General features: G+C 52.6%; 1 protein-coding gene across 1 annotated transcript in view; it reads right to left on the reverse strand.

Moving 5' to 3' along the window:
* Window positions 1-662: 662 nt before the first annotated feature.
* Ass1 (argininosuccinate synthase 1) overlaps window positions 663-24,078 on the reverse strand; it is a 52,264-nt gene continuing 28,848 nt past the window's right edge. The window contains exons 10-16 of the mRNA XM_051166198.1: window positions 23,320-23,410; window positions 20,466-20,550; window positions 19,860-19,924; window positions 11,537-11,668; window positions 6,970-7,126; window positions 2,677-2,742; window positions 663-975 (exon numbers count right to left, since the gene is read on the reverse strand). Of these exons, the coding sequence (XP_051022155.1) occupies window positions 930-975; window positions 2,677-2,742; window positions 6,970-7,126; window positions 11,537-11,668; window positions 19,860-19,924; window positions 20,466-20,550; window positions 23,320-23,410 (642 nt within the window). The 3' untranslated portion in view covers window positions 663-929. The remainder of the gene's footprint in view (window positions 976-2,676; window positions 2,743-6,969; window positions 7,127-11,536; window positions 11,669-19,859; window positions 19,925-20,465; window positions 20,551-23,319; window positions 23,411-24,078) is intronic.

The following is a 24,078-nucleotide window of genomic DNA, read 5'->3' on the forward strand; positions in this document are numbered from 1 at the left end:
TTACCAACCAAAGTAGAGGGGACAGAGCCTCAGGGGGCTTGGGTGATAATGTCCGCCACCGGAGGCTATTCCTAGGTTCCTGTTTTTTTGCTGGAGGAGAAAGGGGATCCACTCCCACCCCCCCAACAGATAAGCAGGTGAACTGCCACCACACTTAGAAAATACAAAAGCTGGAGCTGGGCATGGTGGCGCACGTCTATAATCCCAGCACTCGGGAGGCAGAGGCGGGCAGATCGCTGTGAGTTCGAGGCCAGCCTGGTCTACAAAAACGAGTCTAGGACAGCCAGAGAAACCCCATCTGAGGAAAAAAACAAAAACAAACAAACAAACAACAACAACAACAACAAAAAGAAAATACAAAAGTTGGGGGCACATGGAGAGATTGCTCGGCGGTAAGAGCTTAAGAATGTTTGCAACTTTTGCAAAAGACTGAGCTTTGTTCTAGCACCCATGTCTGATGGCTCACACTGGCCTGTAACTCAAACACCAGGAGACCCAAAGCTTCAGGGTCCTGTGGGCACCTGCAATCATGCGCACCCCTCCGTATAATATATACATATACATTATATCACATATATGATATAAGACACTGTTTAAAGAAAGGCACAAAGGTAGGGCCCGACATGAGCACTCGGGTACAGACAAACAAAAGACAAATAAAAGACTAAAGTAACTTCTTTTAATTGTCATTTTATGCTCTCTGCAGCTGCCTGCCACCCTCCCCTTCCCTTCGATGACCACTTTTGTAGGCTATAGGGGACCAGAGAACAAAGCCTGGGGGGGGGCGGGGAGAGGGGGGTGGGGGCAGCACACAGCAGCCCCAGTCAGGTGGTGGGAGAACAAGCCACAATTACAAATTTATCACAACAATTAATGCTGAAGCCTGGGAGAGCTGCAGAGTGGGGAGGCCCGCTCCTCTTTGTCAGGGTCTATTTGGCGGTGACCTTGCTCTGAAGACGATGGTATTCCTTCAGCCTGTAAACCGGATGGAAAACAAAGAAAAATGTAATTTCACAATAACAACATGCGCTCTGTTCAATTAATTCCAGCAGCATGGGGAGCGGTGGGGGCAGCTGCTGGTTAAGGTGTGTGTGTGGAGTTGTCTTTTCTTCAGTCCCCTCTCCTGCCTTAGCCTCCCCTGGCTCCTCCAATCAGGATAATGTAATTAATTTATCAGAGGGGAAAACATTGTGTCATTGTTGAAGATAAAGCATTTAACAGGCAATAGGAGAAATGAAGAGGCCATTATGTTCCGGGGCCATTTCAAAAGGTTTGTGGGGTTCTAAGGCACAGAAAAGCGGGAGGCAGTGGGTGGAGGGGCCGGGGAGGTCTGGCCACGGAGAGGTCTCTCTGCAGACCTGGGCTGGCTCTAGGGAGCCCACGGCACATTGCCAGAGCCAGGAGAGGCCATCTCCGGCCTCCCGTGTGGCTCCAGGAAAGTCTCTTAACTATTCCGGGTACCACGACTCCTCTCTGTGTGGCTCCAGGAAAGTCTCTTAACTATTCCCGGCCTGTGCCTGGGGAAATTTCAAATCTCTGTAAGAATTAAGGTGACCTAGGGGCTGGCAAGATGGCTCGGTGGGTAAAGGTGCTTGCTACCAAGCATGAAGGACCTAGTTCGATTCTCGGGGCTGACACGGTGGAAGGTAAGAACTGACCTTCAAAAGTGTCCTCTGACTCTCAGATACAAAAGCATATGTTAAAACATAAATGTAGCTACCAAGAAGAGACTTGATTCCCTAGGAGCATATACAGGGGGAGGAGGTCCCCCTCAGTCACAGTCATAGGGGAGGAAAGTAAGGGTAAAATGGGAGGGAGGGAGGAATGGGAGGATACAAGGGATGGGATAACAATTGAGATGTAATATGAATAAATTAATAAAATATATTTTAAAAAACAAATGTAATAATTTTTTGTTTGTTTTTTGAGGCAGGGTTTCTCTGTGTAGTCTTGGCTGATCTAGACTCACTTTGTAGACCAGGCTGGCCTCGAACTCACAGCGGTCCGCCAGCCTCTGCCTCCCAAGTGCTAGGATTAAAGGCGTGCGCCACCATATCTGGCAATAATGTTTTTTTAAAAAAGAATTAAGCTAGAAAAGACTCTGGGAGCAGCTAAGCCATGGAGGCTGCTGTAACCAATGACCTTGCTTGTGTCTTTGAGCATACGTCTTTGGGCACCTTCAGCTGTGAGCTCGATTCTCACGCTTATTTCACACCCTCCCTTGAACCTCCTGGAACTTGGGAAGGGGTCTGAGTCCTCCAGGTCCAAGCAACTTCAGATATTGCATACGACCCCCAGGCCTCAAAGACTTGCCTGTCCCCACCTTCCTCCAGCTCTGGAACAGTGGCATAAAGATTCTATTACTCCTCAAGCCATTTCTTAACCTGGTCTTTCCAGCCAAGGAGCCCAGTGTCCTCGTGACTGGAGGCATTACAGCAATTGTTAGAGCCTAAGGCAGGATTCAGGCAGGAGGGTGGGGGGTGGGGGCGTGGTCAAATGTCCAGGCCCCTCAGATTTTGTTGGCTCTCAGGCCCTGCTGAGAGCAGAAGTCAGTTGGGTGCTGAGGAACTACAGGCAAATAGACAGGAACATGGTGTGTAAGGGGCAGCTTCACATCAGAGCCTGCTTCCCAGAGCTGGAGGCCTCTGGCAATTGGTATGACCCAGAGTCTCTCACCTGAGCGAGTTAATATTGATGAAGCCAGTAGCATCAATGGGCTCGTAATCTCCCTGCACGTTCATGCTGCAGGGAAAAAGCACAGTGTTTAGCAATACCGGGCCATGCCCTCTTTCCACGCATAAGCCTAGGCAGCTGTCCCCACCCACCCCCACCAAGCCTCTACCCTGAGTGCAAGTCTCAGGAGGCACATAGGGGCTCTAGGCTGGGTCCCAGCTTGGCTAAGCCTGGCTCTGTGAATTCTTCCCGCCATTCGTAAAGGGAGATCCTCCACAGAGCCAGGGCCTGAAACGGCCCATGACATTCAATATTTACATCTGGAGCAGCTGCCAGCTGCTGGGCTCCCTGGAGTGGAGGGAAACTGGGAGGTATTTACAGCATGGAGTCCCACAGTCACCTTCACCCTGGTTTGTCGCAGGCACTCTGGTTTGTCTGACAGTTACCAGTCACCTGCTGCTGGACTCAGTATAGGTGTCCACCCCAGCAGCCATCCTCCTCAGCAGCCAACCGGCTCTGGTGACTGTGTCTGCCATCTCAGAGAGCCTAGGGATGCGTGCATGTTCCTGGGACTGAACACGGGCCTAGGGAGTTTAAACAGCAGTGGCTCTCACCATTGTCAAGGGTATGACTGTCACAGAGCTAGAACGTGGCAAGCACTTTGTGACTGACATCCCACTGCCATTCATTCATTCCTTCATTTGGGCATTCATTATGGACTCTTGGGACAGCTGGGCCAGGGCAGAGAAAGCAAACATATGACAAGTACAGCGCAGGCGCAAACAGCACTGTCACTCACCCAGCACTTCAGTATGTTTGGCATTTGGGGCCCTGCGGTCTCAGCACTTCCATTTCGCTCTTAACCAACAACCCCTCGTCTTTAACCTGGCACAGTGGCAACCTCACCACAAAGCAGTTGCAAAGTTCTCGGGGACAAGGGGGTAGCCTGTCCCCTCAGGAGCCCTCTCCAAAGAGGTAAGACCGAAAAGCAGGCAAGAAGGACCTGCCATCATGTGACCATGCCTCTGGTTCTTGGAGAACCCCTACCCACACTTTTTTGGTGACCCTGGGGAATGAACCCAGGGCTTTGCTCATTTGAGGCAAGTCTTTTACCACTGAGCCACACCTCCAGCTCAAATGTGGACCTTTTCCTAGAACAAATGGGAACCAGGAATTCACAGAAAGACCCTAGCCCCAGGGTTGAGAGGGGGAAAGCTAGCCTAGGCTGCAGAGTGAAGCTCTGTCTCTCCACTCTCAGTGCCCTACATGTCCCACGGGGGCCTTGAGTTTTGACCTAGATGATTTTTCAGGTCCTGAAGTCACTCCATGCTATGCCTTCCATGACCTCTCTCCTGTTTTTTGTTTTTTGTTTTTTCACTTCTCCAGAGTTCCCTTTGGGGTTTGGGTCCTGACGACACCAGGAGCTGACCAGTGGTCAGCATGCTCCTGGGGAAAAGATGCCAGGTTTGCACCGGGCTCCCCTCTGTGTGCCTATGTAGTTAGGAAAGGCTGGTCTAGGCTAGGGTACCAACTTGTACAGCCATTTTCAACAAGCCTTGCTTGCTTGGGTGCATTTGTGGGTCCTAGGAACACACAAGGCTCAATGTCACTTGCTCCCTACCTCCTGTCAAGCAGGCTCTGGAAACCCAGCCTCACCTCTGTCCTCAGCCCCCCTCGCCTTTAGAGGCATCCCTGTGCTCAGTCTTGACAGCTGGCTGGTGGTCAAGCCTTTCACTCACTGAGCCTTCCCTCACCTCCTTTCCTTCCACCTCCACGTCTCCCCAAGTCAAAACAGACTGCACTAATAATTCTAGCACTTTTGGAGGTAGGCTGAAGTACAGGAGTTCAAGGTCATCCTCATATTGCACCCGAGGAGAGCCTGGGCTACGAGAGACCTAGTCTCAAAAACAAACAAACAAAATAGCAACACCCTCCCCCATCACCATTTCCCACACAAGCTGGACAGACAGTTCCAGGAGTCCTTCAGAGGGCCCCATCAAGGACAGACCTGCCCTATGAGGCTGCCCAGAGTCCCAAGAGGATCTTGTTTGGGAACAGAAAAACCTCTGTTTCAAACAGTGCTTGGGGGGGGGGGGGGGGGGACATTTATGTAGAAACAGAGTTTACAATGATTTTTTTTTTTTTTTTTTTTTTTTTTTTACCTCCTCTGACGGTCTACAGAAAAACCTCTGTGCTTTTATTTTTGCTCATTCGAGTGGCTCTGACCTGCTCTATAATTACATTACTTTCTACCTACTGCGCCCGGCATTTCCAGCTCTGCTACCTCTCGCAGCTTCCTCGCTGGTCCCTGTGACGCTGTCACTCAAGGGCTTTCAAGTCAGCGATGTAGAAATCAAAAAGAAAAGGGAAATGGTCGGAGACACAGTGAGAATAAGTGCCTCTGCTTTTTTCTCCTTTTTCCCCCCCTTTCTCTTTTTACTTTATTCATTTAATCTCCCCGAGTGAGACTGTAAGGTTTAATGAAGGGTTGGGCAGATTATTAGAGGCTGTTCATTTGGAGGGGGAGGGGAGAAAGAGCCAGAGAGAGAAAGAGAGAAGATAATTTGACATTTACCCCGACTGATCTAAACTGATTCGGTTATATTTATGGCTTATAAAGTGTTTAGAAAGATTGAAGTGGGGGGAAGAAACTCAACATGGCAGAGAGAATGGAAGGAGAAAAAATAATATTGAATGCCAAACAAAACTCGTGCTTTAATTCCAACTGGCCCCCGGGGAGGGCAGGGCAGGCCTCAGCCTGAGCCAGCTGGGGCTAGGGTCCTCTTCAGGTAGTTCTGCCTATCCCTGTGGGTTTGTCCCCACCCATAGCCTGGCCAAGTGACGCCCACAGGAGACAGCTGGTCTTCTCAGGGCAGGCTGTCCTCAGTCATAAGTAAACCCCGTGTCTCCTGTATCTCCCAAGTCAAAACAAATTCAGGGCATGGATGGAGGACGGTTTGGGTGGCTCCAGCTTAGCCAGCTTCCTGCCTGTCATGTCTGTCACCCTCTGCTCGGTCTTCCCAGAAGGAAGCTCCTGGAGGCTCCATCTGGGTTTCTCTGCTTATCTCCCTCTGCCTTAGATGGCCTCTTCTGTCCACGACCTCAGAGAACAGACTTGAGACCCTCCAATGTCACCCTCATCTGCACTCACTCATCATCCAAAAGTAGACAAAATGGTTCTGGGCTGTGCCAGAGATACTTACACTAGCCCCCGATTCAATTGGCACTGTTGAGGGAAAACATGGCCGCCTCTCTGCTCATGTCCCCTCACCCCCAGGCTGTTCCTACACTCTGACATCCCCCTCCACATTCAGTGCAAGTCCTAAAGATGGGTCGACTCAGTCTGCTTCTCTGAAATCACCAATCCAGTCCAGCTTGCCAGCATTGCTCACGGTCACCCTTGTGACCACCCCTGCCAGTGCCCACCCTCACCAGTGTGCACTCCATGAAAGCCATCCTTCAGAGCAGCCAGCCACAAGGACCTGAAGATGTGATCCTCCCCTACTTACAATCTGGCTCGGTCTCCCCCTCCCGGTGTCATTGTATGCCTGGATTCTTCCAAACCTTCCCAGGGCTCAGAACTAGAGGCATTGCCCCTAAAAATCCATCAAACTCTCGAGGTGACTCCAGTCAATAAAGCTATCCCACAGCCAATCTTTTATACCCAGCCAGACTATCTTCCTCCTCCTTTTCCAATTCTCTTAAGTCTTCCTTATTCTGTATTTCAGCTTGCCTGCTTCTTTCCTTCCTCCCCCCAACCCCCTTGGTTTTTTAAATTTTTGTAGAAAAAGATTTATTTATTATGTATACAGTATGATCAGATCACATTATAGATGGTTGTGAGCTACCATGTGGTTCCTGGGAATTGAACTCAGGACCTCTGGAAGAACAGTAAGTGCTCTTAACCACTGAGCCATCTCTCCATCCCCCCCCCCCCTTTTTTGGAGACAGTCTCTTTGTGACCCAAGATAGTGTCACTAAAGCATCAGAAAATGACATTGAACTTCTGATTCTCCTGCTTCTACCCCTTGCGTGCTACAATGATGTGTATTACCACACCTGGCTTATGCAGCGTTGGGGCTGGAACCCGGGACTTCATGTACACTAGGTGGGCACTTTTATTAACTGAGCCACATCCACAGCTCACAGTTATTATTTCACTAGTCTATAGGTTCCACGACATTACAGCTATATGCCCATCATAATCATCTCTCTGGTCCCCCATGAGTCCAGCAAAGATGTGCCCCGGAAAGCTGCCCAGACAAGAACAGACAGGTGGAGGCGCTGGGAACCTACCTCACCAGCTCTTCGTTGTACAGTGAAAGCGGAGACTCCCGGCCGAGGATGTACACCTGGCCCTTGAAGACAGACACCTGCACCTTTCCTTCCACTCGCTCCTGGGACTTGTCGATGCAGTGGCGGACAAATTCACACTCGGGGCTGTGCCAGAAACCTGAGGAAAAAATGGAGAAGTCATGGTATAGCTCTTGCTGGACTTCAGGCCAGGGCCCTGGATGGGAACCCTAGGCCATACCTTGTGATAGGCTGGGGTACCCTGTGATAGGCTGGGGTTAATGAGTTGAAGAACCCACTCTTGTGTCCCAATCTCATAATCTCGCAAGAGATATGTGGGTCAAGAAGTGACCTCCTTGTCCCCCAAAGGCATAAAGGTCAGAAGGAGGTGATGTGCCCCTGCCTCAGGCACAAGAGAAAGACCCTGGCCCTGACCCATGAGGGCTCCATTTGGCTGAAGAAGATAGGAGACCTCGGATAGCACTTAGAGACACATGCCATGGGGCTGAGAAATGGAGGGTACCGAGGCAGGCCAGCCTGGTGTGTGGTCAGACAGGCCACGGGGCTCTGTGGGCTTCCGTGTCTCCCTTCCCACAAAGTGGCAATAACACAGAGGCACTGAGAAGAGCCCTGGGTCTGTGAGGATGCTTTGAATGGCATCCCGGCAGGCCCAACTGATCTCTCTGCACTGTGACCCATGGAGGGGGAAGAGCCAGGGTCACTGTCTTCTGTGATGACAGGTACCTTCCTCTCTATGACCAGAGCATCCTCTATTTGTACATGGTGCCTAGGAAGCACATTTGAGCCCCCTTGGACAGCCATTTCTTTAGGAGAGAGCAGAGCCGTCCCCACTGCTCCCTCCCACCAAAAGGATAGCAGGTGGCCATAGCTTGGGTTGGGGGAGGGGCGGGCCAAGCACAGGGTTTTTTGAAAGAGCCAGGAAGGTGAGCCCACCTGGGCAGCTGTGGGGCCAGATGGCCTGTGATCTCCTGCTCTGATAAGGTGTCAGCGGGGCCAGCTACTGTTAGAGGCCTGGAGGGGGCACCACAGGGAAGAGGTAGGCTCAATCTGCTGCATGCATGTGCGTGCGTGTGTGTGTGTGTGTGTGTGTGTGTGTGTGTGTGTGTGTGTAGTGCTCTGGCTTGCAGAAGTTGGGGAGAGATAAAGTGTTAGATCTTCCCCCCCCCCTGTTTTTTTCAAGACAGGGTCTCTCTGTGTTAGCTTTGGCTGTCCTGGACTCTCTTTGTAGACCAGGCTGGCCTCGAACTCACAGCGATCCGCCTGCCTCTGCCTCCCGAGTGCTGGGATTAAAGCCGTGCGCCACCACGCCCGGCTAAGGTGCTGGATCTTCAGCCTCCACTGTCCAGCCATGTTAGTTTACACTCCACTTCTACCCTGACTCAGGACACACCTCGTGGGGATTCCCAGTTTCCCCAGATGTACAGTAAGATATGATTGCTTAACTGCTCTGTAGAGATTTGTGACTTTGGTGGGCACTTAGCTCTGTTGTTCACATACTGACCTCTGACAGCCCCTTACTGTATACAGGGAGACCAGCCCAGAGAAGGAAAAAAAACCTGTCCCAAGTCACACAGCAGGACCACGACAGAATTCAGGTCTGAACCAGGGACCTTTAAGACCCGCCATCGGGTTCTTTGGGAGGTGGACATCAATTACCCTTTCCCCCACCTCTGTGTCCTGCCTGGCCCTCTGCTTTTCTCAGCTGGGATAATTAGGCCATTGTGCTCCGGGGCTGGAAGGCAGGTGGAGATGGAGCTGGAGATAGAAAGGGCAGAGATCAGCCAGGAGCCAAGGGCCCCGGCTTTATCTTGGGATCTGTGTCTCTAGCCCACAGGGGTCTTTTGCTCAAGTTTCTTTTCCCAGTGGATCCTACCTGAAATGGGCCTGTGAGCCTGGTCCTATGGCTCATGGGAGACCCTGAATGTCCAGGCCTGTGGTGCACAGTGGGTGGGGCTTGGGGCTGAGCTGCAGAGGGCTCCGCTTTCCAGGCCCAACTTAGGTCCCATTTTCAAGCTGAAGACAGGCACTCACCATGCGGGGACGGGGTGTTTCCTAGGTGAGCTACAGCCACCAAATAAAATGCTCCATCAGGCCCCTTCAGGGTCCTGAAGCTGGAGTCTTGGCAGGCTGACCCGGAAGAAGAGAGTCAGGCTGACCCAGAAAGAGAGTCTCTCTGAACCCCATGCAGCCAGTAGGGAAATCTGGATATGGGGAGAGTAGAGGAAGATAGATGGCCAGGCAGACCGGGGAGAAGGGGGGGGGGGCGGGAGCGAGATCTCAGTATGCCTTAGGCATGGCACCTTTGGAATTTACAGGAGGGGAAACTGAGGCCAACCAGAGGCAAAGCCTTCCAGCCCCCACATTAGTTAGCACTTGCTGGCACTGCTCCAGATGCATGGCGCGTCCATGCCCCCCATGCGGCCTTCAGGACTGGCCATTCTTACACTTTAGAGGAGACAGCTGAGGAGCAGGCAGGGTGAGCGACAGCATCCGGTTAAGCCAGGCCTATGGTAGGGCTCCTTTCTGTTAAGGGACCAATTAAGCAGCACTCTGGACTGCCAGAGGGTTGGCTTTGACCTTTGTGGACTCCTGGATATCTCAGGACTCAGGCAGAGTTAATATTAGCAGTAACGACCTGCTCTAAACCTTGCTCCCTGCCTTGCTCCTCTCTTCACTTCAAGGTTTTGTTTCCTTTGAAAGCTCCTAATCGCTCGGCCTCATTTTGGGATTTACAGGGCTCAAAGCTGGCTGACAGAGCAGGGACTAAGCCCAGGCACTGTGCCTATAGCCAGGGCTTCCTGTGCCTGTCATAGCACCCCCGAATTATTCCTTGCTAGCAGCTTCCCAGGTCCGGCGGGAGTGACTTTTGAAGCCAGCCTGTCTGAGGTCCAACCATCCGTCATTTGTCAGCCATAAAACCAAGTATCTTCATCTGCCTGAGCCTCAGTTTCCCTGCCTCTGTGCAGCGAAGGTTAGCTAATACCCATCAGGTGCCTAGTCCAGTGCCAGTGAGACAGCAGGACAGCGGGAGATGGTGACATTGTAGAACCCCCCCAGAAGGCCTATCTGTCCTCTGCCTGGCCCAGCCCTCAGTGATGCCTCCTGGGCACTCGGGCCAGGTGCTCTCTGCTCCTGTACCCCACACCCTGCCGCCACGTCTTAATGTCAATTCCACCTTGTAACCAGAATCCACCTTTTAGCACTGAAGTCCCACCGAGCCAGTAGGGAGCAATGATATTTAAACACCTGTCTGTACCTGGAGAGGGGGAGATTGAGCTTCAGAGCTGCAAACAATGGCAGCCAGGAGCCATGCCAGCCAACCCTGGCATGAAGTCCAGCAGGCCTGGGAGGAGGCTGGGGGGTGGGGACAGGCGTGGCCAGAGCGCCTGGCCAGGTGATACCCAGACTTCCGGCCCTCAGAGCTGCCAAGGTTGGCTGTAGGCAGCGGTGTGTTTTCCAAGAGGCTGCCAGATAGAATCCTACAAACTAGGGAGGTGTGGATGTTATAGACAAGATCAGAAAATGTCTCCTAAAACCGAGTGTGAGCAAGTGCATGCATGCGCGCGTGTGTGTGTTTTATGGGTGTACAATAGAATAATCAGCCCTGTTTTGGTCTTTTAAAGACAGGGTCTCATTGTGTAGTCCAGGCTTGCCTCGAAGAGTGCTGGGATCAGCAGGCATGTGTCACCATGCCTGTACCAATGTCACTGTTTAGGTGTGCCTTCTGGTCTCTAATGAATGGACTCAGGCCTGCCACTGCAGCTCAAATAGCGGTTACACACCACAGGGACATGAAGGTTGTGTCTCTTAGAACTATTAATTTCCATGTTATAGAAGTTTTTTTTTTTCCTTTCCAACCATTTAAAATTAAAAAAAAAAAAAAAAAAAAAAAAAAAAAGCTTAAAATGCTTCTTAGTTCACAAGTTGCAGAAAACTAGACATCAGGCTGGGTCTGACCAGCAACCTCGGCGCAGGGCCCTTGGTTGTCACTATGAAGACTATACATGGAGTCAGTAGGTCTGGGTCCCTCAGCAGGCACTGCTTGTCTGGAAGATGTGACGTGACTGCCCATGCTGGGCGGACCCTCTCTGCTTGCCTCACATTATTGGAGGTTAGTACAGATTGCCTGGTATGGACGGACTAATGGGGTCCAATCCGGCAAGGCCCTCACCCACCCCACACACCCCCCCCCCCGCCTCCCTGCCACCTCCCAGCCTGTTTCCTCATCTGTGACATGAGCTGTAGGCCACCTGGGAGATTTGTGAGAACCATACAGGTTGTCCGGAGCCCTGTATCTTGCAGAATACCTGCTGGATTCAGGCTGGCCAACCCTGGGAATGATGCACAGTCCCTCTTTGACACTGTAACGGACACATCTGGACACCTCCGGAGGGTGGCCCACTCTCCCTCACCCCTGCTCCAACCTCGACCCCCTTCCACCTGAAGCTCTGGGTTCTGCGGAAGCTGACAGTGGGCGGAGCTAGATAGTAGGACCTTCTGAGACCTAGGGGTGGGTGGGGCACCAGGGACAGTTGTGACTTGTACGTACCCGTGTATACAAGCTCTGCGAATTTGAGGCCCAGGCCCTGCTTGATTTTGCGTACTTCCCGATCCATGGTGAAGGCCTCTATGTCTAAATGAGCGTGGTAAAGGATGGTCCCTGCTGGGGTCTCGTAGATACCTAGCCATTTTTCCAGGCAGGGGGAAAAAGCGAAAAAAAAGAGAGAGAGAAACACATGAAACCCAAACTGTCAGCAAATGACAAAAAAAAAAAAAAAAAAAAAAAAAAAAAGAAAGAAAGAAAGAAAGAGAAAAATAATAATGACTCGTCTGACAGGAGACAAGCCGGTCGGACCCATTCACTCCCAGCTTGTTGCAAAATGCGTCTGTCATTATGTTCATGCTGGGGCCACGACAGTCCACTCTGCAGCTTGTGGAGAAAATGTCTAGATGCCCCCTTTGAAGAGGCCCTCAGCCTCGGGAAAATGACAGGGTTTCTGAGCAGCGTACCCCCTCCCCAACGCATGCCCACCGGCCTGCAGTTGAAAACCTGTAATTAAACCAACTACGGTGGAGCCCAGGGCCCCAAATATCCCTTCCTCCCTTCTACCAGGGAGTCGGGGGTGGGGTGGGGTGGGGGGAGGGATGGCTGTGCGTGAAAACACACACACACACACACAAAGTACACACATGCTATGGGCAGTGCTATCTCTCTAGAGATGGCTGGGGTTGCTTAGGACTTGAGCCCTGGCTCCACTGTACAGATGGGGAAACTGAGGCCCTGAAAAAAGGAAGGAATGGAATCCAGATCCCTGGATCCCTGACGGGCACCGCCTGCTGTCTTGTGGGCCAGCTGGCCACAGAGGACAAAGCCCAGGCCAGGGGAGAGAGGAGCTTGCTCAAATTCCCTCCTGTCATTTCACCTAGTTGACCTGTTTGCAGTATAACCTGCTAAGGCCAGAAGGTGTCCAAAGTGACAGGGTGGCCCTAGCTGAGCTGTGAACCAGAGGAAGATCCCCTCGGCGGCAGTGGTGGCAGGCTGTATCTGGGGCACAGAGGTAGCAGGAGGGAGTACTGAGCCTATTCTGGTGCCAGGCCCTGCTCTGGTACGGAGGATGGACCGGGGCAGTGCCGTGCCCATGAATTTGATCCAAAAGCTCCTGTCCTTCCCTCCACAATGATGCCAAAGAGACAGCTTCTCAGTTGTCCTGGCAACTCCCCACCACCCTTCCACACTAACACGTAAAAAACTCAGAGACAGCCAGGGATGACGGTACATACTTTTAATCCCAGCGCTCAGGAGGCAGAGGGAGGTGGATCTCTGTGAGCTTGAGGCCAGCCTGGTCTACAGAGTGAGCTCCAGGACAGCCAAGGCTACACAGAGAAACACACAAACCTCAGAAGACTGCTCATGTGTACACTGTGTACACCGGCACTGTTCACAAACGCCCAAAGCTGAAGCGACACAGGCCGTCTCCTGATTCTTTCCTTCTACCCTCAGTTCCTGGCACTTGAACTTAGGTTGTCGGGCTAAAAAAGGCGTGTGCTTATATGGATTGAGCCACCTAGCTGGCTGGGTTTTGATCTTTAAGGTCTGGGAAACTCAGAAGGGAAAGTCCCTTTAGGACCAATTCTATCTGTATTCTCCTAGGTGTGGCCGACCTAACACTCAATGTATGTGGATAGAAACTGCAGCTGGAGTCCTGCTGGAGGTGGCAGGAAGGTCTCTTTGCCAACCCTTGGCATAATTCAGGAGGCCTTAGGACTTTGAACTGGGCCAACAGCCAACTTTACAGACAGGAAGTAGTGACTTGTCCAAGGCTACGATGCCTCAAAGGGAAATAGGATCAGTATTAGGGTCCCCAGTCTTGGCTCCAGGTTGCCTCTCAGGGCCTATCTCCAGTGAGTGAGCATTCACCAGAACATAAGAAAGCACCCAGGCACAGGGCCTCAGGCAACATATGCCATGTAAAAGTGATCCCAGGGCTGGGAGGTAAAGTGCGTTGCCAGGCAAGCACGGAGATCTGAGTTCAGATCCCCAGCTCCCATAGAAAAATTGGCTCTTGTAACTCTAGCCCAAGTGCTGGATGGGCAGAGACAGGAGGATCCCTGGAGTTCACCTGCTAGCCTGTCTAGCCAAACCAGCAAGCTAATTCCAAGTTCAATACCAGATTCTTTTTTTTTTAAGATTTATTATTTATATGTGTGCCTGCCTGCCAGAAGAGGGCACCAGATCTCATTATAGATGGTTGTGAGCCACCATGTGGTTGCTGGGAACTGAACTCAGGACCTTCGGAAGAACAGACAGTGCTCTTAACCTCTGAGCCATCTCTCCAGCCCCTCAATACCAGATTCTTACACACCCACACACTACACATATGTTATAATAATAGATTATATATCATGTATGATATTACATATCACACACATATATTACAATAATATAATATATCATAATGATATAATAATATATATGGGGGAGAAAGGCTGGAGAAAGACACCTGATATTGACCTCTGGCCTCTATACATGCGTATGTATGGAGTGCACCTGAAAACATATATGCACCCCCAAAACACATATGAACACATCCGTAGAAGTAACACACACACACACACACACACACACACACACGCGCGCGCACGTGCGCACCCCTACCCCATTTGCCTTGTGACACTGCCATTCTAGGCAATCTCGCCCACCTTCCAGAATCTTTCTGCAACCCCGATCCCCACCACACACACCCCTTGATGTCCTTAAGTTTGTGCACAAGACCCACAGGCCCATCATCCGCATAGCAAAGCCCAGAGAGGCTGCGTGTGGAGGCAGTGACAGGCAGGGTGACCAGGGAGAGCCACTGCTGATAGCCCCACAGCAGGAACCCAAGACCTCCATGACCCATAACAACAGGGGGAAGCAATGACGAAGCTGCATAGCACACACCCCGAGTTCAATTCTGGGTACTGCGTCACACTCTCCAACAATCCTATAATGTTTTGAGCTGGATGTGTGGTTCCACACCTGTAATCCCAGCTCATAGGTGGCTTGGAGGTAGAGGCTGGGGGTGGGGGGTGGGTGGTAGGAGGGGGGTCTGGAGTTCAAGGCCAGCCTGCGTTAGCTGAGATTCTGTCTCACAAAACCCAACTTAAAACAAATGTAAAAGCCAACAATGACACCCTCCTCGGCAGAGGTTGACGCCACTCCCTGGGGCAGGGTGGGTCCTTCAAAATAGCAATGATAAAGGCTCAAGGTGGGTTCTCAGTCACCCTGGGAACACCAACAGCATGACAGATTTCCATGGCCTGCTGGCCACCTCTGGACACAGCCCAGGCACTCACACTGACAGTGCAGTTCTTGTGACGATCCATGTCTACACAGCTTGGAGAAGCCTGTCCTTACAAAGGCTGTAGATAGTGGCGGTGGCTGTATCCCACTTTTCAACTCCTAGGGACCCAGGTTCAAACCCTCTCTGTATTTCTCGCCTTCCCAAGCCAGCTGGGAACACATCTAGGTTGTCTGTGCAGAGCTGGAATTGGAACCAGAAATCGTAACCACCTGCCGTTGTATCTGGCTTGGCTGTGTGGCCTTGGTCTCTCTCAGCATCCCCTCTGAGCCTGACAGGGGAAAACAGGAAGTCGCTAAGTAACTGCGGATCTTATACGGGTCCCGAGAGCAAGCATCTATAGTCACACCCTGTCCTGGCACCCTGAGAGCAACACTGAGGTGTCTGCAGCATCACCCCTAGCAGTCCAGAGAGAGGGGAACACAAGTGGCATCTAGAGTTCTAGAAAGATCCTCTAGTTGCCCAAGGCCTGCCAGCTGTTGCCCATTGCAGATATCCCCTGGGAAAACGAGGCCAGTGGCACCAGCCGCAAAGAGTGGGTAGAGAAGGGAGGGCAGAGACCACCTCTTCTAGAGCTCTCAGCACCAGCCTCATGGTTGTCAGGGGCTACCAGGAAGTCACAGACTTACAGCGAAGCCCCAGCCAAGAGACATCAGCACAATTAATAAATATTCCTCATCCCATCTCAGGTGGTGGGAAAGTTAATTGTGACTGATCAAAAGAATAGCTCTCTTTTGCGCGTTTGCGCGTGCGTGTTTTAAAGCTCTCCCCTCTCTTGGCAGGAGTAGGGGTACAGATGATTTCTGTGTAGTTCTTCTGGCGAAAAAAAAAATTCAGTGACAGAAACCTGATTCTAAAAGACTATGGGTTTGGGGCTTTTGACAGTCGGCATACAAACCGCCGCGCAAAGAGGGGGAGATGACAGCTGAGCCGGTGCCGCTGTGGAATAGACAACAGACATCTTCAGAGTGACACGCACCGCGGCTCCAAGTGTCTATTTTCATCTCCCCGTGTTTACGGGAAAGACAGAGGTGTCAGCAGCCCTGTGTGGAGCAGCTTCAATCACACCCTAATTACCACTGGGAAGGAGGGGGTGGCGGTGGCTGGGGAGGCCAAGGAGCTAGGGTGGTGGGAGGGGGGAGGAGAGTGGACCGAGAGAAAAAGGTGGGGACTACACAGCTGCAGCAGCTCAAACCCTTCTCACCGGTTGCTAAGACTGCCGCTTGGCTTGGCCTGAGAAATTTGGTAGAGCTGAACAGACTCTAGCAAATCTGTGAGAGTCAGGCTAGGGGCTGGGGTACTTGGACCCAAGGCTCTGTATTTGGGGGGGGGGGGGGGGAAGGGGTTTGGAGAGATGGATGAGGATAGACAGATTGACTGGAGCCCCGGGGCTCCTTTCTTAGGTACCAGGGCCAAGGCTGGAGGTGGTTGCTATGGTGATGAGAGGCAAGTCAGGGTGGGAGTCTAAGCTATTCTCTAGGCTCCTATGCCCAGGTGGCCCATCCTGTGGATCAGGTTGGGTCTCTGAGACAAGCCACCCCTGACCGGCCACCACCATCTTCTGCTTTCCCCCTTGCTGTCCATTTGTAATGTTCCATGCCAGCGCAGCTTCCGGGAGGGTTGGCTAGGCGAGCGGGGAGGCTAGATAATGAAGGGCAAGCTTGCGGCACTACAGTCTTGAAAGTGAAGTTCAGGGGAAGAGGATGGAAAGATGAAAGAAAGAAGGAAGCTTAGAAAGGGAGGAGAGCTGACCAGGGCCGGTGTCGGGGAGAGGAGTGTGGCTGGGCAGCCATGAAGAAGGCCAGAGAAGAGTGAGGTGAGGTAAAGGACACACACAGGCAGGCAGGAAGCCCCTTCCCGCCAGCCTCCTGCCTTCTCCTCCCCACTGATTTCATTTACTTCACTTTAATTAGCCCCCCTCCGGAGTTAAAAAGATAATGGGCTACCGAGGATGTGAACAGCCACAATACAGCCAAGGCACTCCATCTGATGCTCCCGAGCCTCAGTCCCTGACCCCGAGGCTCCCCACGAGGGCCTGCCAGCCAGGCCACCCAGACCCAGGGTGTGGATGCTCCTCGTGCTCTTGCCCCCCTCCCTGGTCCCCCCCCCCCCCGCCGCCCCAAGGAAAAAAACGCGGGCTCTTAATGAATGTCAATTACCAGCTTTGTAAAATCAATACAAATGACATTTCCCCCACATACACCAAGATCTGGAAAACCCCAGCTCTGCCCTCAACATAATCGACGATTAACAGCGCCCCTGTCACTGTACACCTAATAAACTCTTCAAGGGGAGTCCACAGTGCCCTCATTAATTGTCTGCTTTTGCTTTTTCACAGGAAATGTTTGGAGTGCAGAAATAAAAACAGGACACCCCAAAATTACCAAGCGTGAAAACTCCTGGAGAGACTTCCTGGGTTGGCCCTTCCCTTTTAAGATTGGTGTTTCAGCCAGCGGTGGTGGCGCACGCCTTTAATCCCAGCCCTCAGGAGGCAGAGGCAGGTGAATCCCTGTGAGTTTGAGGCCGGCCTGGTCTACAATGAGAGTCTAGGACAGCCAAGACTACACAGAGAAACCCTGTCTCGAAAAACAAAACAAACAAACAAACAAAACCCCAAGATTGGTGTTTCTGCCGGGTGCAGTGGTGCACGCCTTTAATTCCAGCACTCAGGGAAGCAGAGGCAGGTGGATCTCTGTGAGTTCGAAGTCAACCTGGTCTAAAAAGTGAGTCCAGGACAGCCAGGGCTGTTACACAGAGAAACGCTGTCTTGAACACCGCACCCCCCCCCAATCAGGTCTTCAGCAGAGACCCACCACCATGCCAGCTGGGCACCCCTGGCCCTCTCTTCTCTCTCTTTGCATCACACAGTCAGCCATCTGGGAGCTAGTCACTGTCACCTTCTCCAGGCTGTCTTTGCTGATGACTGCAGTCTAGGCCCATATCATCACCTCTCACCTCCTCCCACGCATTTTTGCTCCTCCACCCAGGAGGATGACATTTCCCAGTCGGGTCTGGGCAGCCCTTCTCTTCCCAGTAAAGGTGGTAACTCTCCTGTCAGACTGACAGTATCTACCAGCAGCTCTGAGTCTGGAGTCAACAGGACAGTGCCGGGAACCAATCAGTGATACCCACCACGGTTGGTATAGGAAGGATATTGGTATCGGACATGCCTCAGTCTCACTGGGTCCCAGATGGCCTAAGGCCACCTTTGTGCTTACCCAGAACTCCCCTGGGGACCAGAAGCCATTGCTGGAATGCCCCCACAGAACCTGCTTATACTATCTCGCTTGGGTAAGAACCAAGCTGTCTGCCTCCACAGTCTGGCTCTTCGGCCTTCTCCCCGTGCCTCCCTGGGCGGTCCTGTAGTGAGCCCTTGCCCCTTCAGGGCCTTCTTGGTTTCCCCATCTGTAAAAGTGGGTGCTAGTTTCTCCCAAGGCCCCTTGAGCTGCCTAGGAGGCATTCCTTTGTGCGACTCCCAAGGGCAGGTGGAGACAAAGGGGCATTTAATCACATGTTAAATAGGTAAGAGACAAAGGTAGAGCGGGAATGAAAGGAGACACTCATTAGCGTATTGTTCTTCATAAGGCCTTCTCAAGAGGGCTGCAGTTGTGAGGATTCTCACGGGTGATCAGCGTGGGGGGAGGCAACCCTGGGAATAGGCAGCTCTGCACACACACACCCCAACAACCAGAGGCAGGCCCAGGATACCACAGGGGAAACTGAGGCCCAGAGATCGCCAGCTCAAGCTCACCAGGCCAGGTTCTGGGATCTGCATCTTTTCTAACTTCTGCCCATCTGCTCTACTAGGACTTGGCATCTCAATTTAAAAAATGCCCCCAAGGACCAAGATGGGGTGTGTGTGTGCTGAACCCTGATATTTAAACATTCAGGGGCCCTAACTGCCAAAATTATGAGAGCCCCCTAAAAACACTGCAGCATTGATCTCACATGTGCTCGCGCACATACACACACAGATAGACACATCTACACTCACACACTCAGACACATACATACACATATACATACAGACACACACGGACAGACAGACACACTCAGACACATACATACATTCACACACAGATAGACACACACAAGTACATACACACCACATACATATGTACATACACACATACATACAGACACACACACACGTACTTACACAGAGAGATACACAGACACATACATACAGATACACACATGTGCACATACACAGGCAGACACCACACACACAGACACTGACACAGCCACAGCCACACACACACACACACACACACACACACACACACACACACACACACACACACACACACACTCTCTCTCTCTCTCTCTCAGGACCGGCAGGGACCTGGGATAGAGATGCTCGCTGGATAAGGAAGCTGAGGAAGAAAAGGGTGTGGCTAGCAAACGGTACATGACTGACAGGGAGTCATGTCATGAAAAAAACAGAGGCACCTGCCCGAGGACCAACTCCGCACAACCCTGGGACCAACTCTCCATCCCATTGCCAAGAAGAGGATCTGATAGTCCTATGGTCCCTTGGTGGCAGCCTCGACCAGCCCAAGTGGCAGGCATGCCACAGAAAAGTGGGGCCTATCTGTCCTTAGCAAAAGGCTTTGGAGATAGGCCTGAATTGGCCTGGCCTGTTCAGGGTTGCTGTGTACAGCTCACAGCGCCCTCCCTGGCAGGAGCCCCGCCCTGCTGCCTGCCTGCTGCTGCTGCTAGAAACGTGCTTTAATGACCACGAAATTGGCCCTGCATGGTCCGCCTCTTAACCTGCCTGGCCCGCCTGTGACACAAGACTGCCTGACCTTCAGGTCGACCTCTCTCCCAGACCCCCTCCCAACTCTAGAAGCAGGTCCTCTCACAGCACCCTTGGAAGTCAGTCAGGGGCAAAGGCCAAAGTCCCCCTTCATCGCAGTCCTCACTTCATGGGGAATGAGAGAAAGAGAAGGGGAAGCTGTGATGGTGTGGGGTGAAAGGCGATACCCAGACTCTACAGATGTCTCTCTGGAGGTGCCGAACGCACTTTACCTCGGGACTTCATTCCAATGAAGCGGTTCTCCACAATGTCGATGCGACCCACGCCGTGTTTGCCCCTGGAAAGGAACGAACAGGTCACTTGGACTCAGGTGCTGCCTCAAGGCTTGGCTGAAGAGCTACCTATGGGCATACTGGCTCTGTCTCGGGCTCCAAGACTGAGCCAGGAAAACAGGCCCAAGCGGATAGGTGGGTAAACTAAGGTCCTGAAAGAAAAGGGAGTGTCTGGGTCACTCGGGGTGCCACCTGCTTCAACTGCTACCTCTGTACCGGGAATTGCTGGGTCCCAGCCCTCACTAAGGACTTATCTTTCTTTGTCCTGATGCCTGGCTCAGCCCAAGGCCTGCAGTCACCGCTGGATCAACCATAGGAGGTGGTGGTAGCTTTGGGGATTTTGGTTTCATGGGCTGTAGCTTTAAAGAGACTACCAGAATCCTCCTGCCGAACCAACTCCCTTGCTCTGTGGGGACTCTATGTCCACAGGGCCAAAGCAGCCCAGGTTATGAACCTCAGCTGTGACCATTAGCCACACAGATCCAGGCCCGTGCTTGCCCAAGGTGACAGTCCTGGGGCGGGACCAGGCAGACTGCGGACACTCACGCAACTTCGTTCAGGTACATGAAGAGCTCCAAGGATGTACGGTAGGTAGTGCCATCTTTGGTGTTGGTCACCTTCACAGGGACCCCTGGGGCAGAAAGAGAGGACAGTGAGCCTCCAGGCTGGGACTCAGCAGAGCGGCCTGTACCCACCACCCCACCCTCTCCCCTCCACCCACATCGCCTAAAATGGATGTGACAGATATGGAGTCCGAATGACTCCTTCAAAGCCCTGTGCTGGGGGGAGAGAAGGGGCGAGAGAGCCCCCCAGAATGAAAGGGAAAAATGCAATAAAAACGCTCGCCCCTTCCCTCCCATTCTCTCTGCCCCTTTAGCATTTAGGGGCTGTGAAATTGGAACCAGGCCCTGAACTAATTGAATTTCACGCTTCGGCATTGTCTTACCAGTAAGCACCTTCTGTCCCCACCAGCTACCCAGGGGCCGCCTGGCTGAGGTGCAGCCAAACCCTGTGAGTACGCACAGGCGTGTGTGTGCACGAGAGAGAGCACGCGCGCGCGTATACACACACACACACACACACACACACACACACAAGCGCGCGTGCACACGCGCATCTAAGCAGCTCTATTCTGCTTGCCGAGTAGATCTGGGCCTCTCAGCCCCACCCTTGTACCCAACCCAGGCCCTCAGAAAACCACCTGATGGATGAGCTGGGGTGATGCCCACTCCAGCAGACACCCTTGAGTTCTGGGATGTGTTGTCTGGGGTGGCAGGAGGGAGACGGCCAAGGCTCAGGCAGGGAAGGGCCGTGTGTGGAGGGGGGCGGTGAGGAGGGGGCAGTGGGTGGGTTTGGGGTTGACTCTGAATAGCAAGGAGCACTTTCTCGAGCGGTGTGAAATGGGCAATAAATGTATTAGGGGGCTAACAAGAGAGCCGTAACAGTGACAAAGAAAAGCTGTTCAAAGTTGGCGGCTAATCCCCCACCCATCTGCCTGGCTCATTACCATGTAGCGAGCCATCGGGTGCCAATCAGGGCTCAATAGCGGCTTTGGAATCTTTATTAGCCAGGCGCCATTTGGAGGGGGGCTCGGCTCAGGGCGCTGACAGGCTCGCCATTCTTAACCCCCATTTCCAGGGGTTTTATAACTTGGTTGTAAATTGCTATTAAATGTAAGTCGGCCCAATAATGAACCTTAAGCCCCCCTTGCCACCCCCTACCCCTCGCCTCTCTCTTTCTCTCCTCCCCTGGCTCTATTATCATCCAACGCTGGGGCCTTGGATGGGGCCTGCCTGGGAGGAGAGGTGGACATTGTTGGGGCTGCCGCCGGAGAAAGCCTCTTAGCTTTTAAAATAGTTAATAATTAGATTAAAACTTCAAATAAATTAACTAGAGAGTGAATGAGGACTATGCGAGGGGAAGGGCGCCTCCCTCCCTCTTCTCCTTTTTTTTTTTTTTCAGATTCCCCTTCTCCTTTTTTTTTTTTTTTTCAGATAGGCCGGCTCTTCTTCAACTCTGCCTGGGGCTACCCTGCTCTTCCAGGATGGGCTGCTGGAGGCTTGTGCCTGCGACCCTCTGCCACCTCCTCCTTACCTCCCACTCTCTGCTCTCTCCCAGCTCCCAGGGGTTGGAGGGCCCTCTGAGAGAAGCCTGCTCTGTGGCATGGCTCATCCTACCATCTGCTCAGAGTAAAGCCCCAAGGAGGAGGCCCGTTGCTCCCAACAGAGAGAGGCCTTGAGAGAGGGGACCAAGGCTTCCACTGTGTCTGGGGTCTCAAGCATGGTCTTCTTGGTCCCTGAGTGGTGTGATATGTAAGGCGCTACAGTTAAAGAGGCACAAAGAAGGCACTGGCAGGTCAGACAGCCCTTTGGGAGAGGCTGGAGGTACAAGACCCATAACAGTACCAAACCCTCACTCTAGGCACACGTTAAAATAGGTACCTGCAAACGGCCTTTTCATGGCCTTTACAGGCATGTACACCTCAGCCCCCCAAAAGGTGAAGTTCTGTGAGGTCACTGCAGCCAGCGGATGCCTGGGGTTGATCTCCAGCCTTGTCGTCCCCCCCCCCCCCCCCCCCCCCCCGCCGCTTCCCATCACCCTGTCCTCCAATTTGGAGAGAGTCTGAACATCAGAGTCCCTCTTGTTTGTGCTGGGACCTGGCGGCCGCTCAGTGGATCCCGGACCTGGTGGCCACTCAGTGGCTGGCTGGCTTCCCTGCCTGGGTTTGTGCGGCCTCATGGGACCTCTAGCTTCTAGTAGGTATCATCTCCTGCAGGAAGCCTTCCTGGAAGAGTCTGCCCCTCGTATCCCCATCCCCTCCCTCAGTGAAGTTCTGCTCCAATCAGCAGGCATGACTAAGGCCCATTTCTTCGTCCAGGACAAGGGAGAGGGACCCGGAGAGGCGACTATGAGTCCAGGTGACTGGAGACCCCAGGCAACTAAGTTAGGATGAGCTAAGCTTTCTGGGTAGGCTCTCAAAGGAGGTACTCACTCCCGCCTTCAGTTTATAGATGGGGAAACTGAGGCTCACGGAAGTAGAGAGTGACTTTCACAAAACCAGCTACCTTGGGACAGAAGGCTCTCTACCAAAATTCAGTGTTAGTGGCCTGGAGTCTCATACTGTTGGGAACTTTCAAAGACCCTGTTTGTACTCTAGCTCCCAAGAATCCAAGGGGTTCGAGGGCCTGGGAAGTCCACCCCCTTTTGTTCTTTTTGTTTTGTTTGGCTTTTTTGAGACAGGGTTTCTCTATGTTATCTTGGCTGTCCTGGACTCACTTTGTAGACCAGGCTAGCCTCGAACTCACAGCGATCCGCCTGCCTCTGCCTCCCAAGTTCTGGGATTAAGGTGTGTGCTGCCACGCCTGGCTTCCCCTTTCGTTCTCAATGGGTGGGCACGTACCTCTTTTGAATTCTATCTCAAGGACATCTGGGCTATTGGGTGCTTTGGCAGGGTCCTGGGTCTTTGTGTAGAGGCCTGGAGGTGCTTGATTCTAAAAGAGAAAGGAGTAGGGCTTTGGGTCATCATGAGCTGCACCAAACAACACACCTGCCTCCTACCTCCCTCAGGGACCTGTCCCTCCTCGCCCCTGTCTAGGACTGCCGGCCCCTGGCATTTCCCTATCAAGCCAGCTGGTCCAGAGGACTCTCAGCTCCCAGCCAGCCCCGCCTGCCAGGGGCCTGAGAAACAAAGGGCTCAAGAAATCAGACAATTTTTCCCCTCAACTTGATCTCATCTTTTTCTTTGACGCCCCCACAGCTGGAGGTAGAATAGCAGGAGAGAAACAAGTCAGGCAGGAAAGAGTGTGAGTTCCGCAGGACTGCAGTGCACAGGCTTCCCAGGAGCTGCACACACACGCACACACGCACACTCGCTCGCTCGCTCGCGTCAGTGCCTGGAATTGGGGTTTATTCTGCACTGACCGCAAAGCTAATGACTGCGCGTGACCCCAGCAGGTGCTCTAGCGGGCCGAGCCGTCCCTGGGGTCCTTGAGGTTAATACTCTTGGGGAGAAAAGAGAAGAACAAAGCAAAAACCATTTGAAAACACATCAACCTTTATGTATATTTTTTCTTGGGTGCGTTAGAAAATGGGCCTCTCTTCTTTAGCTCGGAGGCAGAGGGGCCGCTAGCTGCCCAAGGACTTAACTCGAAATCCTGTC

Source organism: Acomys russatus, chromosome 24, assembly GCF_903995435.1.
Source record: "Acomys russatus chromosome 24, mAcoRus1.1, whole genome shotgun sequence".
Lineage (NCBI taxonomy): Eukaryota > Metazoa > Chordata > Mammalia > Rodentia > Muridae > Acomys > Acomys russatus.